The sequence below is a fragment of the Microplitis mediator genome, chromosome 4, assembly GCF_029852145.1.
Source record: "Microplitis mediator isolate UGA2020A chromosome 4, iyMicMedi2.1, whole genome shotgun sequence".
Taxonomy (NCBI): domain Eukaryota; kingdom Metazoa; phylum Arthropoda; class Insecta; order Hymenoptera; family Braconidae; genus Microplitis; species Microplitis mediator.
The window spans coordinates 13,275,691-13,296,382 of NC_079972.1; the positions used below are offsets into that span (position 1 = coordinate 13,275,691).

The window sequence follows — 20,692 nt, forward strand, 5'->3', positions numbered from 1 at the left end:
ACTAGAGCTCGAAATTGCTTATGACCCATTTAAAAAAAAACACTTCGATGCTTATGAAATATGTAATTATATAATTTAATTATCGGAAAATTTTTCACGAGCGGTCAATAATACTATAGAACTAACCCGAGTCAAAAAACAAATTCGAATTTAAGTCTCAGTTCTCAATGAGGTTTTTGAGGATCAATTTAAAATTTTAAGATTGACAACAGTATAGAAAGTTATCCTAGTTTAGTCCTCAAAGTAGTTGTTACGTCCAATTTTACCACTTTGAGGACTAAACTGGAATAAGATAATCTGGATTAGAGCCTCAAAATACTCAAAACATACAGAAATAATTTTATCCACATTTGAACTTCAAAAGTCTTATTCGAGGTATTCTCTCCCTTCCCTCTTTTATTTAAAATTTTTAAAAGTCCGAAGTATAACTTTTCATTCGTTGAGGATTTTGAGGCCTTACTTATAATTTAAAATCGATACATTATTCGCATTTAGACCTCATAGTTCTCATTGAGGATTTTGAGTACTAGAGTAGAATTCCTTTCTGGACGACAAATAAAACATCAAAGGAATTGAGGCTTTTGAGGACTAAACTAGAATTGGTGTTTCAAAAATTTTTTAATAACCGACACTAAAATTTCTAACGAACCGTTTTTAAAATGCCTACAATATTTTAACTGGATCCATTATCAATAATTATTTTTATTTTACAAAGCTTTACTTCAAATAATGAATAATCATAATTTATATTCAGCTTTAAATTGAATAAAAAAAATAAAGTCTTTGATCTCTAGACAAGTATTGGTAAGATATTTTTCTCTTTGATCAAACAAAATTTAATATGAAGGATTACGTTTAATTGAAATTTTCCGTAAATGAGTGAAGATCTGCTGGGTCTTTAATCTCTAAAACTTTGTTCTTCTTACTTTAATGTTACACTGAGTTAGTAATAAAAAATAAAGAAGACAGAAGAAATGTTTAAAAGAAAAAAAAAAACGAATAAATTTAAATAGTATCCTGAGATGAAGAAAAAAAAGAAACTAGTCACGAGAAAAGTTTTTTTATATACTCGGAGACGCAGTTTTATTACACACAAGTAAATGTACTGCAGGTTTTTATTAACTTGTCTACGAGCTCTGTTTAAAGATGAGCATAAAAATTATGAAAATGATTTTAAAAAATAGGCAAATAAAATAAAAATATGGGAAAAAATGTATTTTTACAGTTAACGTGATGGGTAGAATCTTGATCCTATGGAGATAAGAAGTTTTCTATGAGTTTGAACTTTTACTAGTTAAACTTAAACTTGTTCGTTGCATATGAAATCAAGTTACTTATATTCACAAAGTACTTCTACACAAAAGTTATATAATAATTCCGACGCTGAGATTCTAATGAATTTTTGGGTGAAAAATAAACATTTGTTCATACATATTCATTTATCAATTTTGCATTTATAATGTTATCTTTGCATGAAAGTATCAACGAATGCTTTGTTGACTGTCTAACTTTCCGACTTTTGTTCCGAAAAATACTGATAGGGTACATGTATTTACTGTTAATCAGGGGCTGATTGCCGTGGCTAATACAGTAGACGATGTTATGTGCAGCGAAAAATGATAAATATTCCTACTATGAAAATATAAGGGCAGGGTTTGTTACCGCGGCAATTTAAATCGCGGATAAAACTCAAGCTATTAACGGAGTATGGTAAGGAAGTATCGTCATTGGGTAAAAAATGAACCTGTACTTTACTATAAATAATAAAATAGCGATGATAAAAATTTAAAAAAAGTTTTGCCCTCAAACTGCTGGTTATGTCATATTTGTTATGTAGCAGCTTTTATATAAATTTAAATTTAAATCTACTGAATGCGAATCTAAGCTCAATGTACTCACTTCAGGTACATTTATATTTATTTAATAAAGAAAAAAAATTGTTAATGACTTACCCTAATTACCCCAGTATCTGCAACTCTGCTGACTGCATTCACAAACTGGCATTTTTTATTTTTGAATTTTTTTCATTTTCTGAAACGAAGGAAATAAATTGAATATTTAATAAAATAATTATTATATCATATTATATATATGTATACAATCAATAAATACCCTTGCTCATGTTTCCAATTTCTGTTTCCTTTCAAAAAAATTCAAATTATAATCGCGTCACTAACGGTCACAATAATTTTTTTAAACTAATGAATTATTGTCATTATTAATTTCACTTCACTTCACTTCACTTCACTTCACTTCACTTCACTTCACTTCACTTCACCCACTATCACTCACTATCACTCATATATTTAAATTAATTAATCTACTACTCTAACAATAAACTCCTCAATAATGAAATTAAACACAAAATAAAAACGAACGAATATAAATTTTTTACATCCCGACCCGAGCTAAATTCAATTTTTAATTTAAAACTGATTGATTCACTTAATTTAATATAATTATTATTTTAATACAATTGTTAAAACTTTTAATAATTATTTTATCAATAATTAATTATAATACACGACTTTAAAAATTAATAAACTGAAAATAATTACGAATAAAATTAAACGCGCACAAAGGAATTGGCAGCCGACGCCATTTTGATTCCCACTTTCGACAACTTGCGGCGCTGCGAGCAATGACGCGGGAATTCAAAATCCAAATAATTTATTAATCACCATTGCTACCAACTCCCGGGTATTCAGATACTAATGCATGGCTACCAAAAAATTCGAAACGCGCTGATTGGTCTGTTGAGTTTCGACGCCATTTCATTCAAACCCGCTAAATTTAAAACGCCATTATATTCTAAGAATAAATAAACGTTTGGTGAAATAAATTTATTTTATTTTAATTTTTTAAACTAATAAATTATTATTATTATTATTTTCACTTCACTTCACTTCACTCACTATCACTCACATATTTAAATTAATTAATCTACTATTCTAACAATAAACTACTCAATAATGAAATTAAACACAAAATAAAAACGAACGAATATAAATTTTTTACATCTCGACCCGAGCTAGATTTAATTTTCAATTTAAAACTGATTGATTCATTTAATTTAATATAATTATAATTTGAATACAATTTTTATAACGTTTTTAAATTTTTTAATCAATAATTAATTATAATAAACGATTTAAAAACTTAATAAACTGAAAATAATTACGTATAAAATTTAACGCGCACAAAGGAATTGGCATCTGACGCCATATTGATTACCAGTCGCACGCCATCACAAGTTATGGCGCTGCGAGCAATGACGCGGGAATTCAAAATTCAAATAATTTATTAATTGTCAGAAAATTAAAAATAAAACAAACGTTTTGTTAAATAAATTTATTTTATTCATATTAAAACTTAACTGCATAAAAATAAGAAGTTAGATTAATATATATGTAATTTCTTTAATTAGATAGATTAGATGTAAATTCCTTTTTCCATTAAACCTTTTTTTATGTTATTTATTTGGCTTTCTAGGTCCAATATTTTCTATAAAATATTAAAAATAAAATTATATTTTATTAATATCATAAAAATAAATTAATTACCTGTTGAAATTTCTGCTTTTGACTGTCGGCAACCGCTTCACTGGATGCCAAATGCTCTTTGTATTTCTCTTCTAGTCGATTTGAATAACCATTGACGTCAGATTGCTTGTCTGAATTAATAGAAGATGCTTCGTTTCTCTGCCCTTCGAGCTGCATTTGCAGTGATGTTATTTCCAGCTCTTTATCCTGAAACAATGTCATACTTAATTACAATCTCTAAATAATTTGAACAGTTAATTTTCTCCAACGTAAGTCACTGCAGCCAAATAATTTAATTTAAATGAACAAATTACTTAATTAAATATTAAGCTAGAGCCCAAATGACGGTCAGGCAAAAATAGTTAGAAGAAATACCTTCTGCAGTTCAAATAATTTTCTTTTATACTGAGAAGCCAGCTTGTGTTTAGATATTTCAACTTTCAGAAGATTTTTTTTCAACATCGATACTTTATCCAGCAAATATTGATGGTGCTGTTGATTGGCAGCTTCCATTTCATTTCTTATTTTAACAAACTCTTCTTTCATCGACAAATATTGATCAGTAAGTAAATCCTGTAATTTATTCTCCTAAAAATGAAAAAAAAAATTATTCATCCGCAATACCAATGACCTAAAAAAAAAAAAAACTTACATCCTGTATTTTAATCTGCAATTTATTTTCCATATCTCGCATTTTATCAGCCATAGAAGCTATTTCTTCTTTTAACTGGCCTACAATTCCAATTTGCACCTGTACTTCCTGTTCCTTTTCCTCCAGTAACATTTCATAATGACATTTATTCGACTCCAGTTTATCATATGAATTTTTTTTAACACAATTTATTTCCTCCTGTTTTTCAAGTCTCATATTTTCAACTTGCTTTGATAAAAATGATATCCTATCAATAAAATCAGCATTCTTCGACTGTTCATTCTGTAAGCAGCTTTTAAATTTACTTATTTGCTCAATCATCGTGTTCTTATACTCCTCAACAATATCTCTATGATTTTTTCTCAATTCTTCTTTATCGCATTCAGCCTTCTCCAACTTTTTATTCAACTCATCTATTGCACATCTCTGCTGATCAATTAATTCACTCAAATCTCCACTAGCATCATCACGAGCAACCTGATTGCATTTTTTAAATTTCTGTCTCAATCTTTCATTCTGTTCCTGCAATTCTTTGACGACATCAGCCAGGCATTCAATTCTCTTCTTATAAATAGCCAGTCGCATTTTATATGACGTCGCTCTACATCTATAACTGGTAATCGACGAATCAGATTCATGTCTATTAATAATTATTTTATCCTTTGAATATTTATTCTGCCTTAAAATATTTTTTTTACTCTCACGGTCGCTACTGCTCTCAGTAAATTCACTCGAACGTGAATGAGCCTTCACACAAATCGAAAATAAACAATAAATTAACTTAGATCAGTTACTTAATTAGATAAAAAATTAATAATTACATTTTGTCGGTAATTTAATGGCATCAAAGCAGACTTTGGAGGCGGCTGATTAAATATTCCATTTAAATTACCAGTTTTTACAAATCGATGTAATTCAGTTAAATATTTATTTCTCAAAACACGTTGGCTTGTTGTATCTTTCAATTTATCCAACCACAATTCATATATTTTAATATTATCAAATGATTTAACACTTAAAATTTTTTTAACACGATCTAATGTTTCATTAAATTCTTCGTCTAATTTTATTATTTCTAGCTCACAAAATTTTTTATCAGACATATCTTGTCATTTTATTTACTCATATAAATTGAATACTGCAACTTAATAAAAAACCTTCCAAGTAGCACACTTGCCTTTAAGACATCTATAAGATATCAGTTTTTAGGCTACTTTTTGACATATCGAAAAGGCATCTATATGTTGACAAACTGATCAGAAATTTATGTCACCGAAAAAAATATTAACTTAAAAGACTCAACACAAGTGTCAGCAAAAAGTAAATTACAAATACTGGTAAAATAATTCATCTAAATGACTTTTTAATTGACATAAGACAAGAAAAACAACGCAAATTTTCTCTGTTGGAACCAACATTCACATGTCGTATTTATACCAAAAAAAAGTGACTTTGAGACAAAAAAAAATTGTCTCATCCTTTTAAAAGATATCTTTAAGACATCTTGACGTTGTCTCTGTTCTACTTGGGTTATATCGCGCCCGGCAGATTTAAATTTTCGCGCGTAAAAACCTCTGGCGGTAAATTAAAAAATTACTTTTAGTTACCGCATAATTATGTAAATAAGTGTAAGTACACACACACAGCCAACGTCAGAGTTACATTGGCACGAGGTGATGCTGATCCGAAACTTTTAAAAGTTTTTTATTTTATTTCATAACAATAAATCTTATAAATAAATGTATTTATTGTGATAGTGATACGTTCATAAGGGATCTGGATTATCCCTAAATATAAAGGTTACTAGTTTTGAATAAAATTTATTTAAATAAAGGAGCTATAAATTTCCCAAACGATTGATTGAAAATGTCATTATGGAAGTTTTGTTGAAAAGACTACCACGAATTTCACAATTGCTTGCGTCGTTTTTCCATTAAAATTTTTTTCTCCACTAATTTTTTTATTTGACAAATTTTCTGTCGCAACAAAATTATTTTAGAAACTAATAATAATAAAAACAATGACATTAAAAAAAAAATGTCCTATTATTGGATCTATTTATTTTAAAATAAAGTGACGAATGTTTAGTTATTGATTGATATTAATATTTAATAATTTCTAGATGTCGGCTGAAGAATTTGATAGTGATATGGAGTATTCTGACTCTGATTGCGGCGATAATGGTTACGAAGACTATTACAATTGTCAACAATGGGGCAGTGAAACAGACAATGACGTAGACAGTGATCACAACAAAAAAGATCCAGAGTACGCCATCCACGATTGCCTGAGAGTTGAAGAAGTTGAGCGGTTGCTCAACGAAAATGTCGAAGTGCTGAGCACGAATTTGCACATAACACCATCACTGGCTAAAGTTTTACTGCATACACACAATTGGGCCCTACAGGATGTGCTTGCTAAGTATCGTACAAATGCTTCCAGTTTGCTAGTTAATTCTAAAATTAAACCTCCGCATCCGCCTGATCCAGCATCAGCCATGAAAGCTCAGAAAGGTGGACAATGCTCTGTTTGTATAACTTATTATCCTCCAGATAAATTTTCAACTTTAACGTGTGGTCATGCGTTTTGCAAAGACTGCTGGTGCATGCATTTTGAAGTACAGATATTGCAAGGAATTTCCACTGGTAAGAATTTATAAATTTTATTTATTACAAAAAATAATACGATACTAAAGTTAGCTGACGCCTACTAATTTTTTGATTTTTTTAAAAGCGACAAATTATTAAAAAAAAAATATTTAAAAAAATTGTACTTATAGTTCTGTTAATTTTCTACATGTGCATATTTTTAGTTTTTTTTTTTTTTTAATTGAATTGTTGAAAAAAAAAAAATTCAAAAATTGTTAGTTGTCTGCTAACTTGCGAGTGTGAATGTAGCAGACATCAGACAATTGTAAAATTATAAATAAAGGGAGTAAATAATTTAAAAAATAATATTTATAAAAAATTCACTTATTAATTTAAAAAATTTTTAAATGCGCATTTTTTTAAATTTAATTTTATTAATTACTTACTCTGTTTATTTATAATTTAAAATTTGTCTGTCTGCTACATTCACACTCACGCTAACTTGAGGATCGTATAAATAATTAGTGGTAATTAATTATTTTTAAATAACAGGTATTGAGTGTATGGCACAAGGATGTGGTGTCTTGGTACCAGAAGATTTCGTTCTTTCATTATTAACAAAACCTAACATGAGAGATAGATATCAAAGCTTTGCATTTCGTGACTATGTTAAGACACATCCGCAATTACGTTTCTGTCCAGGGCCTAATTGTCAAATAGTTATGAAGTCGAAAGAACGTCGGGCTAAACGAGTTATATGTTTATCTTGCAAAACTATTTTTTGGTAAGCAGATCAATAAGTTGAGCTGACAACTCTTATGTAATTTATTTTATTTATGCAAAAAGCTGAGTATGATAAATTGATCATTGATAGATTTTTTAATGATTTAAAAATTTAGATTTATTGAATCTACTTGATCTATTGATTGATAATTTTTTTAACTTTCTACAGTTTCTGCTGCGGAATGGACTATCATGCCCCAACGGATTGTAAAACAATAAAAATGTGGCTGACAAAGTGTGCTGATGATTCTGAGACAGCAAATTATATTAGCGCGCATACCAAAGACGTAAATATCTTAATGTTTATTATTATTGTTATTGATATAAATTTTCAAATATTTATTTATGTGTCTAGTGTCCAAAATGTCACATCTGTATAGAGAAAAATGGTGGGTGTAATCACATGCAGTGTTACAATTGTAAGAATGAATTTTGCTGGATGTGCCTTGGAGACTGGAAAGCTCACGGTAGTGAATATTACGAGTGCTCACGATACAAAGACAATCCAAATATTGCGCATGAGAGTTCTCATGTACAAGCAAGAGAAGCACTGAAAAAATATTTACATTATTACGAACGGGTATGTCTTTATTTAATTACTTTTTTTATTATTATTAATAATCGATAATATTTTATTTGCATGATCACGCATTTATTTTTATTTTTATTTTCAGTGGGAAAATCACAGTAAATCTTTAAAACTCGAGGAACAAACTCTAGAAAATATTAAATCACGAATTAATAAAAAAGTTATGAATGCCAGTGGTACTTGGATTGATTGGCAGCATTTGTATGGCGCCGCATCTTTATTGGCGCGTTGTCGTTATACTTTACAATACACATATCCGTATGCGTATTATATGGAACCTGGTCCTCGCAAACAACTGGTTAGTGTGTAAACTGATAAATTTACTACATAATTCACACCCAAGGGTGATGACCGGTCATGATATTTCAGTAATTTATATACCTGCAGTAGTATCTCAGTAAAAAGATCCCATGCAAAAAATTTTTGTTCTTTTATTTGTCATATGTGTGATATTCTTGTCGTGGGATATTTTTGCAAGGGACATATGTGTTCGGGAACAATTTTATGGGATTTTCTGACCTGTAATCAGGGTGATGATCGGTCATAATATTCCTGTAATTTATATACCTGCAGTAATATCCCAGTAAAAAGATCCCATGCAAAAAATTTTTGTTCTTTTATTTGTCATATGTGTGATATTCTTGCCGTGGGATATTTTTGCATGGGACTTATGTGTTCGGGATCAATTTTTAAAAATTTTCTGACCTGTAATCACACGCAAGATCTTAATGTAATTTATTTTTAAAAGTTTGAGTATCAACAAGCCCAATTGGAAGCTGAAATTGAAAATTTATCATGGAAAATAGAACGAGCTGAGACAACAGATCGTGGTGATTTAGAAAATCAAATGGACATCGCTGAAAAACGTCGAGTTACACTTCTGAAAGATTTCCTAGATGTAATCTACCGCTTTTAATTATAATTAAATTTAAAATCCACTTCAAAATAATAACTTTATTTATTTTTTTAGGATGCAGTTGACTTCAATAACAAGTATTATCAAGAAGATCAAAGAGTTTGATGACCACATAGTTTTAATACTACTGAAAAGAGAAAAGTTAGCTTTTTTTTAATGACTTCTGTGTATTACAGTGAGATTATTGGTGAATTATTTATAATGATAAATTAATTGACAATATAAACTCATAGGTCGTGTATCGTTTAAATAACGAATTTCATTTTGCGTAATGAAAATTAAACAAATAATTATTGCCGCAATAATTTAAGCTTTTCAATATGTTCGCAGTAGAAAAAAAAGTTCGTGTTTGTTGAGTGCCAATGTAAACTGAATGTCGTTTGTTTATTTAGATAGATTTTTAAAAATTTACTCTTAATCATCTGATTATTTTTATAATCTTACGTACATGAAGATGTCATTTTTTTTTTGTTTTTAAATTTATTAATTTTATGTTCGAGTTCGGTACTAAAATAATTACCGATACAATACTTAAATACAGAAATAGTTATCGTAAAAAAAATAATAAATAATAATAATGATAATAACAATTGTTATTATTATTATTACAGCAGTTTAATATCTTTGTAATCCCACATGATAAGTATTTTTAAGAGTAAGATAAAAATATAAAAATAATAACATTGCATAGGATTTCATTAGATAAAACTTAGATTTGGTAAACAATTGTTATCTTAGCGATAATTATAGCGATAATTATGTAAATACAATTGTGAAACTACTTATAAAAAAAAAACTATCTCACTTTTTGTAATAGCCATTTAAGGTTTTTCGAACGGAACAATTACAAGTTATTAATTTTTTCGTAATTTAATTAAGCAATTATTAATTATCAATTATTATGAAGACTAGTTAAGTAAGTAATGATTTTAAAGTTTACTTTAGATCAATAGCTATTATTTATACTTATGTACAAGTACGGCTGATTTTAAATTAAAAAAAAATTGTTTTGCTTTGGTAAATAAATTTATAAAGTATGACAATTAATTTAATTATTTTATTTTAATAATTACAGACAATCTACTAATTCAAGCATCTAAATTATTGTTGTTTACTTAATTTAAAAGTGTTTACTCAACACCAACCCAATACCTAAAATTTAGTAGCTCATTAAATATTTTTATCATAGAAATTAATCCTCATAACAAAATAAATGAGTGTTAATGTAGCAGACTTACAATTTTTAAAAAATATATAAAAAAAATTAAAAATTTGAAATGACAAAATTAAAAAAAATGCATGTACCGAATTTTGAATTTTCTAAAAATGTATTTTTTATTTTTAATTTATTATTTCAAAGTTTTAAAAATTGGCAGGTGTCCGCTAACTTTACTATCATAAAAATTAATGATACTGAAGTTAGCAGACGTCTAATAATTTTTGGATTTTATTTTAGACAGTAAATTATAAAAAAAAAAAAATTTTTGACAAAATTGCACCTGTAGTTTCTTAAATTCTCTACATGTGCATATTTTTATTTTTGTTTTTTTTTTTTTCTGATTGATTTGTTGAAAAAGAAATCCAAAAATTTTTAATTATCTGCTAACTCAGGATCATAAAAATTAAATGACATGATCCTGAAGTTAGCAGCCAATTTAAATTCGTTTTTTTTTTCAATACTAAATTTGAAGAAAAAAAAAAACTAAAAATATACACATGTAGAGAATTTAAAAAACTACAGGTGCAAATTTTTCAAATATTTTTTTTTTTATAATTTATCTTTTTTAAAAAAATCAAAAAATTATTAGACGTCAGCTAACTTCAGTATCATTAAATGACACTGAAGTTTGCCGCCATCTGATAATTTTTGAATTTTTTTTAAAAATGACAGATTATAAAAAAAAAAGTATTTAAAAAATTGCACCCATAGTTTTTAAAATTTTCTACATGTGCATATCATTATTTTATTTTATTTTTTTTTTTCAATCAAATTGTGGAAAAATAAAATTCAAAAATTGGTAATTTTCTGCTAACTTCAGTATCATAAAATCAACCTTCAATTTAGTTTTGATATTTTAATTTTTTTCGCTCAGTGAATTTTTAAATAATTTTTGTTCTTTTATTTATTTATAATTTTTAAATTGTCGCACCGAAAATTTGAAATTAAACGTCACTGCAGTAAAAAATTTGAAATTTTTCTTAAGAAATTCAAAAAGTGAATGGATTGAAATATCGACTCCAAAACGCGCATGCTTTTGCTGCCAGTGTATTCATATATATATAAACATATACACATATATATGTATACAAGAAAGATAAAGTGTACGAGTAGAATGTAGACCAAAGTAAGCAGTAAAATACGAGAGAGACAAAATTACAAAGACACAATGGAGGCTGAAGAGGGACACGGTGATGCCGGGATGAGGATTCGTTGGTAGATTGGTTAGTAAAGTTCAGTGTCATCCAAGACTAACAACCAGCAGAGTAATTCCTCCAAGATCATAAAAGATTTTATTTAAAAACCGGCAAAAATTCAAATAAATACCAAACGTATGAAAATAAATCAACAATCAGTGACAAACAGTCTCTCCATCATTACGTGATAATTACTAATTATTAAAATAATTTCACAGCTGGATTATAAATATATATCATAAGTGTTTTGCAATGGCGATGGGCAAAGGGTTTCGTATTTACGAAAAATTAAAACCACCAAGTCCACATTCGCTTATTCTAGAGCATCGCAATTGTAAGGACACTGTTCTCTTTGAATCACAGGCTGTTGCTGTTCTTTGTAAGTATTTTATATTGATAATACTTTTATTGTTCAATAACCAAAAATACACCACTAACACTAGTAGCTATTTATTATTTTCCATTCAAGTCTTATTATTTTTAATATCAATGACAATGACAATGACAGTAATAATTATTATTAATGGTAATGAATACGTGGGCGTAAAAAATAATTCTGCGAACTGATAAAAAAAAACTTGAATGTCAAATAATTTGTCTTTATTGAGGAAAAAAAACGAATAATTATTTTTTAAAATTTATCAGCTGCACAGGAGACTGAATCCTTGAAGTCTCAGTACACAAAACTGCTAGATGCTTATGGATGTCTAGGAGTACTCCAATTAAACGCTGGTGAAAACACCCACCTGTACTTGGTGTTGGTAACAGGATGTTTTTCAATGGGAAAAATCGGCGATTCTGAAATATTCCGAATCACCCAAACCCATTTTGTTCCTCTGCACTACACACAAGGAAACGAGGATCGTGTTTCTGAAGTCAGGAAGGTTTTAAATTCGGGCACATTTTATTTTTCCTGGTCTGCTGGCCAGCATGAGGCTCTCGATATTACTTTGAGTGTGCAGCGACGTTACAAATCAACGTGTACTGATAATAGATTTTTCTGGTAAGTTGATAAATAAATAAATAAATAAGAAATATATTTATTTAAATATTTGTTTCGTTCTTTTTTATAAACTGACAATAGGAACCGTATGCTTCATATCCATTTATTGAGATACGGAGTCGATACAAATCAATGGTTACTGAAAGCGATGTGTGGAAGTGTTGAAATTCGGACGGTTTATGTTGGTCATAGACAAGCCAGAGCTGTCGTAGTCTCACGATTAAGTTGTGAACGTGCTGGCACTAGGTAATTTTATGATTTAAATCAATCCATCGTTAACTTACAAATATGAACTTTACTAATAAAAGTTTTGCTTATTATTTATAGATTTAATGTACGTGGTACGAATGACGACGGGCATGTAGCAAATTTTGTCGAAACGGAGCAAATAATTTATTTAGACAATGAAGTTACGTCCTACGTCCAAACTCGGGGCTCAGTGCCGCTATTTTGGGAACAACCGGGTATCCAAGTAGGGTCACACAAAGTTAAAATATCTCGAGGGTTCGACACAGCGACTCCAGCATTCGATCGTCATCTGAGCATGATAAAACAACGATACGGACAGCAAGTTATTGTTAATCTACTGGGATCGAGTTTAATTGGTAGCAAAGAAAGCGAAGCGATGCTGAGTCAAATGTTTCAAAGCCATCATAATTTATCTCAACACAATGATGTACCTCATATTATATTTGATTACCATCAAGAGTGCCGTGGTGGCAATATGAAAAATCTCTCCAAGCTAAAAGCGAAAGTTGAAAAGTATTTGGACTCGTTTTCACTATTTTATGCCGTTGGAACTTCGGTGATAAGCGAACAAATTGGTACAATACGTACTAATTGTCTCGATTGTTTAGACAGGACAAATTGCGTGCAAACATTCTTTGCGCTGGAAATTCTCGCGAAACAATTGAGTTTACTAAAATTATTTGAGAAGCAGCAATTGGTGTCGCGGTTCGAGGAAGTCTTTAGACAAATGTGGATCAACAATGGCAATGAAGTGAGTAAAATTTATGCCGGAACTGGAGCTATTCAAGGAAGTTCTAAACTGATGGACGGCGCACGTTCAGCAGCGCGTACAATTCAAAATAATTTATTGGACTCGAGTAAACAAGAAGCTATTGATATTTTATTGTTGGGCTCAACTCTCAATACCGAATTGGCAGACCGAGCAAGGCTATTATTACCATCAAATATGCTCCATGCACCGCAAAGCGTTTTGAGGGAAATGTGTAAACGCTACAGCGAGTACTTGAGAACAATGAATCTGCGTATCGGTGTGGGAACTTACAACGTTAATGGTGGAAAGCATTTCCGCAGTGTTGTTTACAAAGACGTTTCTCTGACAGACTGGTTACTGGATGCTCCGCGTAATGCGACGGCTCTGTTAGCACCCGACGATGATGGAGTGCCTGTTGATGTCTTTGCAGTCGGATTTGAGGAAATAGTTGACTTGAATGCAAGCAATATAATGGCAGCTAGCAGCGACAATGCACGTGCGTGGGCTGAAGAATTACAGAAAGTTTTATCACGAGATACTGAGTATGTTCTGGTAACTTATCAGCAATTAGTCGGAGTATGTTTGTATCTGTTCGTACGACCCCAGCATGCAGCTCATTTACGTGATGTAGCTGTAGATTGCGTTAAAACGGGGCTTGGAGGTGCCACGGGTAACAAAGGAGCCGCTGCGATAAGATGTGTATTGTATTCAACGTCATTCTGTTTTGTTTGCGCTCATTTCGCGGCAGGTCAGTCACAAGTAAGCGAAAGAAATGCTGATTATGCTGAAATAACAAGAAAATTGGCCTTCCCAATGGGCCGCACACTTAATACCCACGACTATGTATTTTGGTGTGGAGATTTTAATTATCGTGTTGATATGGATAAAGATGATATGAAAGATATGATAAGAAACAATGAGCTAGACCAGATACTGCAGTATGATCAGCTGCTTGTTCAACAGGAACAAGGAAATGTATTCAAAAATTTTATAGAGGGTCCTATTACTTTTCCACCGACGTATAAATATGACTTGTTTTCGGATGATTATGATACTAGTGAAAAATGCCGTCAGCCTGCCTGGACAGATCGAGTTCTCTGGAAACGTCGTAAGCAGATACCGGACATTGATTTTCCAGCCGACTGGAATCCCGGTAAACTAATTTATTATGGTCGCGCTGAGCTGAAGCAGAGTGATCATCGACCAGTGATAGCAATAATTGACGTCGATGTACACGTTGTTGATCCAGAAAAACGTGAAGCTGTATTCAAAGAAGTTATTGAAGATCTGGGTCCACCAGACGGTACAATAATCGTTAAAGCTACCGAAGAAAGTGATGACATTGACAGTGTATTTGATGACAATTTTATGCTGGCGTTGCTTCAAGAACTTTCTCACATAGGCGAAGTTATTCTCGTGAGGTTTGTCGGCGAAACCATTTGGGTAACGTTCCGAGACGGTCAATGCGCTCTGTCGGCTGCTCGCAAAGGCATGACGCAAGTCTGTGGTCAGACATTGAAACTGTCATTAAAATCACCCAACTGGGTACAGCTTATTCAAAAGGAAATTGAAATATGCAGCAACACAACGATACCACAGTACGATGAATCGCCATCACGAAACATTTCGAGACTTGAGCACTTAGAGATAGCAGATGATCCACATTCTGGAAGATCAAGTCCAAGTGACGGGAATCGACCACCGAGACCCGCACCTCCAACTCGTCCAGCTCCGCCGAAAAGTCCAGTTCACGATCGTCGACCACTACCACGTGCCGGAGTCATCAGCATTATGCCCAATCAATTTTCTCCAGCAGCCTCCTCGCGAGTCGACATAGACAATGAAAAGTCCGAAAGACTCTCTCCCGAGTCAGCAATTTACGAAGAAATTCTCGACGAGCCGCCGAATTACCCAGTGCCCAATCGACCTCCGCCACCGTTGCCCCGTTCAGCCTCGGATGCTAATCAAGACTCAAAGCCACCGAGTTCTGCTCCACCGCCTCTTCCACAAAGACAGATGCCACTACCTCCACCACAACATCCGCCGCCAAGTTTGCCTCCCACAAACTTACCACCCCCAGTACCAGCAAGATCCGGCGGCGGACCTCCAATACCAACTCGAAATCCTCAATAAATATTAGATCGTTGTCTTTAGCTAATTGATATTCTCAGCCAGTCATAATGATAATTATTATTATTATTTTCTTTCATTTAGTTTATAGCTAAAGTTATAAATGCCATTGTCATACCTCAACGAAATTTAGCTCAGTAAGTTTTATTTAATAACTCAATTACATTCCGAACAAATGCCTAGTGTTTAATTTTATTTAGAACTTGCCAGTGTCAAATTTTTTTTATTTATTTTAAGCGGAAAAAAATGATTAATTTATTAGGTCTTAGCAAAATAAAAAGATAATGATCAAAAAAATATATATATATGCACGTAAAATAGCAAATTAAAAACTATAAAACGTTGAAATATAAGTTTTTAATTGATAAATTTGATAGATAAAAATAATTATTGATTATGCTTGGTAGATATGCACCAAATCATAATTAATAATTGTAACCGTTATAAAAAATTTAGAAATTATGAGTGTGAATGTAGCAGACATCAGACAAATTTAAAATTATAAATAAATAGAGCAAATAATTTTTAATAAAATATCTATAAAAAATGCACTTATTAATTTCAAAATTTTATTTCATTAATTGTTTACTCTATTTATCAATAATTTTAAATTTGTCTGATGTCTGCTACATTCACTCATTAGGAATTTACGTAATTAATGTTTTGATTTTTTTTCTGGTAGAAAACTGGATGAACAATATAATGCCTAATTACAGTATTCATATGTAACCGCATGTATCAGTCGTGTACTTTGTTTTTGTGAGATGTAATCTATTGTTGACCAATTGTTAAAATGTTTAGATTAAATGTTTAATAGAAAAGTTTATTGAAATTTTGAGAGCAGGTATGAGAAATTATAAGAGTCTAAGATAAAAAACTATTGATATTATTTTTAATTTATTTTAGTAGTTTGCATTTATAGGGCAGAAGTACCAGTTGTGGTTACGGTCCATTTTTGGACAGTTAATGCTTTATTTTAATTAATAAAAATTATAACAGTGTGATAAAAGTATCTTTGTACGCGTTTTAAAAATTAATTGTCATTGCGTCTTTCACAAATTATTTTATTTCAATTTTTAGTGTCCAAAACTGACCCTAAACTCAGCAAAAACGGTACCTCTACCCTATTATATATAATATTATATATCGTCTCGTGTAAATATATAACATCGAACGGAAATTATATATTTGATCAATAGTATTTGCGTATTTTAAAATAAAATGGTTGGATAAATTACAGATGTAAAAATAAATGAAATATTTAAAATATCAGAAAATTATATCGATAACTAAATTTATTAAATGTACTGCATTATTTATTTAATAAAGAAATAATCAGTGGAGTCATATTTATTTTAATATTTATTATCAGTAATTCGTTTTATTTTTTTATGTCAAGGAAATAGAACTGGGTCCAATAGACAACAAAAACATCTTCAAGATCACTAGAGAGAGTTCACCTGAGTACTTTTCTTAAGTGTCCTGACATTTTCTTGCTTAAACAAACGACGTTGAAAAATTTCTTAAGTTTTTATAGACGAACACGAACGGATTCCAAACTTTTCTCCAACGAAAACTTCAAACCCAAAATAAAGTTCGAGATTTTTATTTTGAAATTTATGTCTGCTGAACAACGAGGACAGTTTCCATTTTCTTTTTAAGTACAGCAAGGATAGTAAATACTGTACGTCCACTTCATTGTAACAGAGAAAAAAGTGGCAGCTCTTCTTAAAAACTTTTGCTGTTTTGTGCTGTCTCTCAAATCTCGGAATCAAGTTAATAGTAATTAAATTGTATCTTAAAAATTACTTGAATGAGTAAAGATTTAATTGATCTATTCTAAGTAATAAATAAACAGTGGGTTAATTTAATCAGTAAAAATCATTTAATCTCAGTCATCTACATTAAAAATTTGTTCATTGTTATTATACTACATATTGTCTTTTATAAAATTTTAAATTATAAATTACGATGTACAAACAATTGGTAAAAAATTTTTAATTACTAAGGGTGCGTTCCATAAAGTGTGAACAACGCTCAAAATATGCCTCAAAATCCTATCTAAATATATGTGAGCGTGGCGTGTGAACGTCAAGTGGAACGCACCATAAGTTATCAATGATTTAAATATATAACTGATTACAAAGTTATTTAAAAACTTTTCATTATTACAAAAAAGGTTCAGTCATGGACAAAGAGATTTATATATTTATATAAAAATATTTAGTTAATTACGTATAAAAAAATGTAAAGTGATTGATGGCTTTTGTATCTTATCCTAAAAAAATCCGCAGAAAACATTTTATCAAAAAGTATATAATATATATACAAAAGTGCACTTGTGTGTCGTTGTAATATTAATAGCTTATTTAAAAGTCTATAAGTAATATATATCATAAATAATATCTTATATTCCAAAATAATAAACCACAAAGTGGTTTTCTTAATCTCATTACTCTTTAATTATTATTATTTATTTATTAATTATTCGTTTATCAAAAAAAACTTTATTTGAATTTGGTTTTATCAATTGAATAATCAATTTCTGTTATATCAATGATATGACTTTATTTTCATACGTATAAAAAATACCTAAGCACAATTTTTTTCTCATCATCAATTATTTCGTTTTCCTCGATTTTAAAATAAAAAAAAAATTTGTGCGATTGGCAACAGCCTAAAAATTGCCCGAATAAATTTCAGTGACTTTGGATGAGTAATTATTAATAATTTAAAAAAACATAATAATAATATTAATATTAATATTAATTATATTAATTAAGCTCTGACAATTGATAGCCGATTTAACAAATGTTCAACTTAACAATCCACAGTTACTTAAATTATTTTTAATAATAACATCAGTTACTGCGTCAAACACGAACTGTATGTTAGACGTATCAGTGGCACACGTAAAGTGCGTGTAAATTTGTTTCTGATCTTTACGTTTGTTCAAGTTTTCAAACTTCATTCGTATGTAATCAGCGCACTCTTCAAACGTATTGCCGCCTTTGTACTCCGAAAAACAAATCGATAGTGGGCTTTTTGCTATTTTTTCCTCAAAAAGATCCTTCTTGTTTAAAAATAGAATTATTGATGTATCTACGAACCACTTGCTGTTACAAATCGAATCAAAAAGCTTCATCGACTCGATCATACGGTTCATTTCTTCATCTTCGGCAAGAACAAGGTCGTACCCACTCAACGCAACGCAGAATATTATCGCCGTCACTCCCTCAAAACAGTGGATCCATTTTTTCCTCTCCGATCGTTGCCCACCAACATCAAACATTCTGAATAAATATATATCAATAATTATTAGTATTACTAGTAAAATAATATAAAGTAAAAAATAAACTATTATATTTACTTGAAGTGCAATCCTTTGAAGGAAAAGTAAGTTTCAACGATTCCCGTTGTTTTTACTCGCGTCCTGAGTACATCCTGTTGGGTCGGTACGTAATTAGGTTGGGATATACGATCCAACGCATTTAAATAGTACGCCGCCGAGTCATTTAGTTGATACTCTCGACTACGTGTGAAACAAAGCTGCACTCCTGCATCTTGCCATAATCTCTTCATTAGTAGAACTAGTTCCCCAGTGAGTTCGCCCTCCTCTGCCGCGGAAGCTAGGGTAAAAAATTGCCGCGCTGTTTCCTGTAATATTACATACATTAATAAATATTATTCAATATAAAAACAATAATAATAATAAATTTATCTAATCTAGTCCCCATAATTAATAACAGACACTTACAGCTTTATTTGGGTCAGCAAAATTTATTCTGAGCTGTCCCATTGCCCGAATAATCGCCATCAAACTTTGGATGGTGTTGCTGTACACCACTGGCTTGTATTGCTCGCATTCCTCTCGGCTGTATCCAGTCTCATGGATTATTTTCATTTGTTTTACTATCGTCGATTTACCTGACTCTCCCGCACCTATAAAAAAATATATATATCATCATATACCATTATTCATATATTTAATAATCAAACTGCATCACGCTTCGTATCAATTTTTTTAGCAACTGTTGCACAACATTTTTTCCCAGCAATCGCTAGGTGAATCATATTTAGTTAATGATTCAACCTCATGGGACGATCTTCATACATTTATGTCATATATCTATATATACATCTATACATTATACATAAAAGTAGACATATATTTATATCTCCTACATTAATTAATAAAATTTAATATTTTTTATCTACCACGCAGATATACATGTATATATATGTGGATATATATTTTTAGCTCAACAATTTAAATTAATTTGGCATTGTAAAAAATAACATCCATATATATATCACTCAAGATTAAATCACGCAAGTTTGTTAATTAGGATGCAATTACATTTAATGCGCGAATAGACCAGAGTTTTTAAATTTAAATCTTCATAATAATTTAAATAAATATAAATAATATACCCAGTAGAAGAAGTTTGACTTCACTGGCAGCTCGTTCCCCATCAATACGCAGATCCTTGTCAATTTTTTTGGACCTCTCGGCGGCAGCCTTTTCTCCCGTGGTGCTCACAGCGCACCCCATCCTCGTCGGTTTATTATAACAATTTTAAAGCTTAACTTTAAATACTTTGATGATTTTTAAAAAAGTTTTAGTTTATCTGACACTTGTTGCTTTTGCTAGGACGTGGTGGGAACCGCCCGCTGTCTTACTCTCAACGGCCTTTCATGCACGCGTCGCCACAATGAACCTCTATTCTCTCCAGTACACCAACACTCTTTCGTCTCACAAACACAACTTGTACCCGTACTTTGTATGCTCCTTTATATATATATTTATATATATTATTGATTATTTGATAAACAAATAAATCTACTTTATTATTAATTACAGTAATGAGTATTATTATTATTATTTTTAAAAGATACAAACTTGACGCGCCCACGATTAATTGTTTTCTTTGCCTTTACTTGCGCCGACGCGATCGTTCTGTTCATCCCTTCGTATTCTATTCGTTTCTCTCACTTATTTTTTTCCCTGTGAAATCGGTCATACCATTTCCTACTATCTCACTTTATTCATGTACAATATATGTATATGTAT

At 30.6% G+C, this 20,692-nt stretch overlaps 4 protein-coding genes across 4 annotated transcripts; 2 read left to right on the forward strand and 2 right to left on the reverse strand.

The window, feature by feature from the left end:
• Positions 1–3,432: 3,432 nt before the first annotated feature.
• On the reverse strand, positions 3,433–5,524 carry LOC130667231 (A-kinase anchor protein 9-like). Its single transcript, XM_057468727.1, has 5 exons — positions 5,016–5,524; positions 4,195–4,941; positions 3,918–4,130; positions 3,564–3,749; positions 3,433–3,504 (listed from the first exon to the last, which is right to left on the reverse strand). The coding sequence occupies exons 1-5, from the start codon at positions 5,295–5,297 to the stop codon at positions 3,433–3,435; spliced, it is 1,500 nt and encodes a 499-aa protein (XP_057324710.1). The 5' UTR covers positions 5,298–5,524.
• Positions 5,525–5,832: 308 nt separating this feature from the next.
• Positions 5,833–9,990, forward strand: LOC130666738 (potential E3 ubiquitin-protein ligase ariadne-2). Its single transcript, XM_057467977.1, has 8 exons — positions 5,833–5,993; positions 6,317–6,839; positions 7,335–7,566; positions 7,735–7,852; positions 7,921–8,145; positions 8,240–8,452; positions 8,903–9,052; positions 9,125–9,990. Exons 2-8 carry the CDS (start codon positions 6,317–6,319, stop codon positions 9,173–9,175), a joined length of 1,512 nt encoding a protein of 503 aa, XP_057323960.1. The 5' UTR covers positions 5,833–5,993; the 3' UTR covers positions 9,176–9,990.
• Positions 9,991–11,244: 1,254 nt separating this feature from the next.
• LOC130666798 (synaptojanin-1) lies at positions 11,245–16,980 on the forward strand. Its single transcript, XM_057468070.1, has 5 exons — positions 11,245–11,620; positions 11,704–11,864; positions 12,131–12,488; positions 12,570–12,734; positions 12,816–16,980. Exons 2-5 carry the CDS (start codon positions 11,738–11,740, stop codon positions 15,619–15,621), a joined length of 3,456 nt encoding a protein of 1,151 aa, XP_057324053.1. The 5' UTR covers positions 11,245–11,620; positions 11,704–11,737; the 3' UTR covers positions 15,622–16,980.
• A 504-nt stretch (positions 16,981–17,484) lies between these two features.
• Positions 17,485–20,664, reverse strand: LOC130666804 (guanine nucleotide-binding protein G(i) subunit alpha). Its single transcript, XM_057468077.1, has 4 exons — positions 20,053–20,664; positions 19,376–19,560; positions 18,989–19,275; positions 17,485–18,911 (listed from the first exon to the last, which is right to left on the reverse strand). The coding sequence occupies exons 1-4, from the start codon at positions 20,171–20,173 to the stop codon at positions 18,434–18,436; spliced, it is 1,071 nt and encodes a 356-aa protein (XP_057324060.1). The 5' UTR covers positions 20,174–20,664; the 3' UTR covers positions 17,485–18,433.
• Positions 20,665–20,692: the final 28 nt, after the last annotated feature.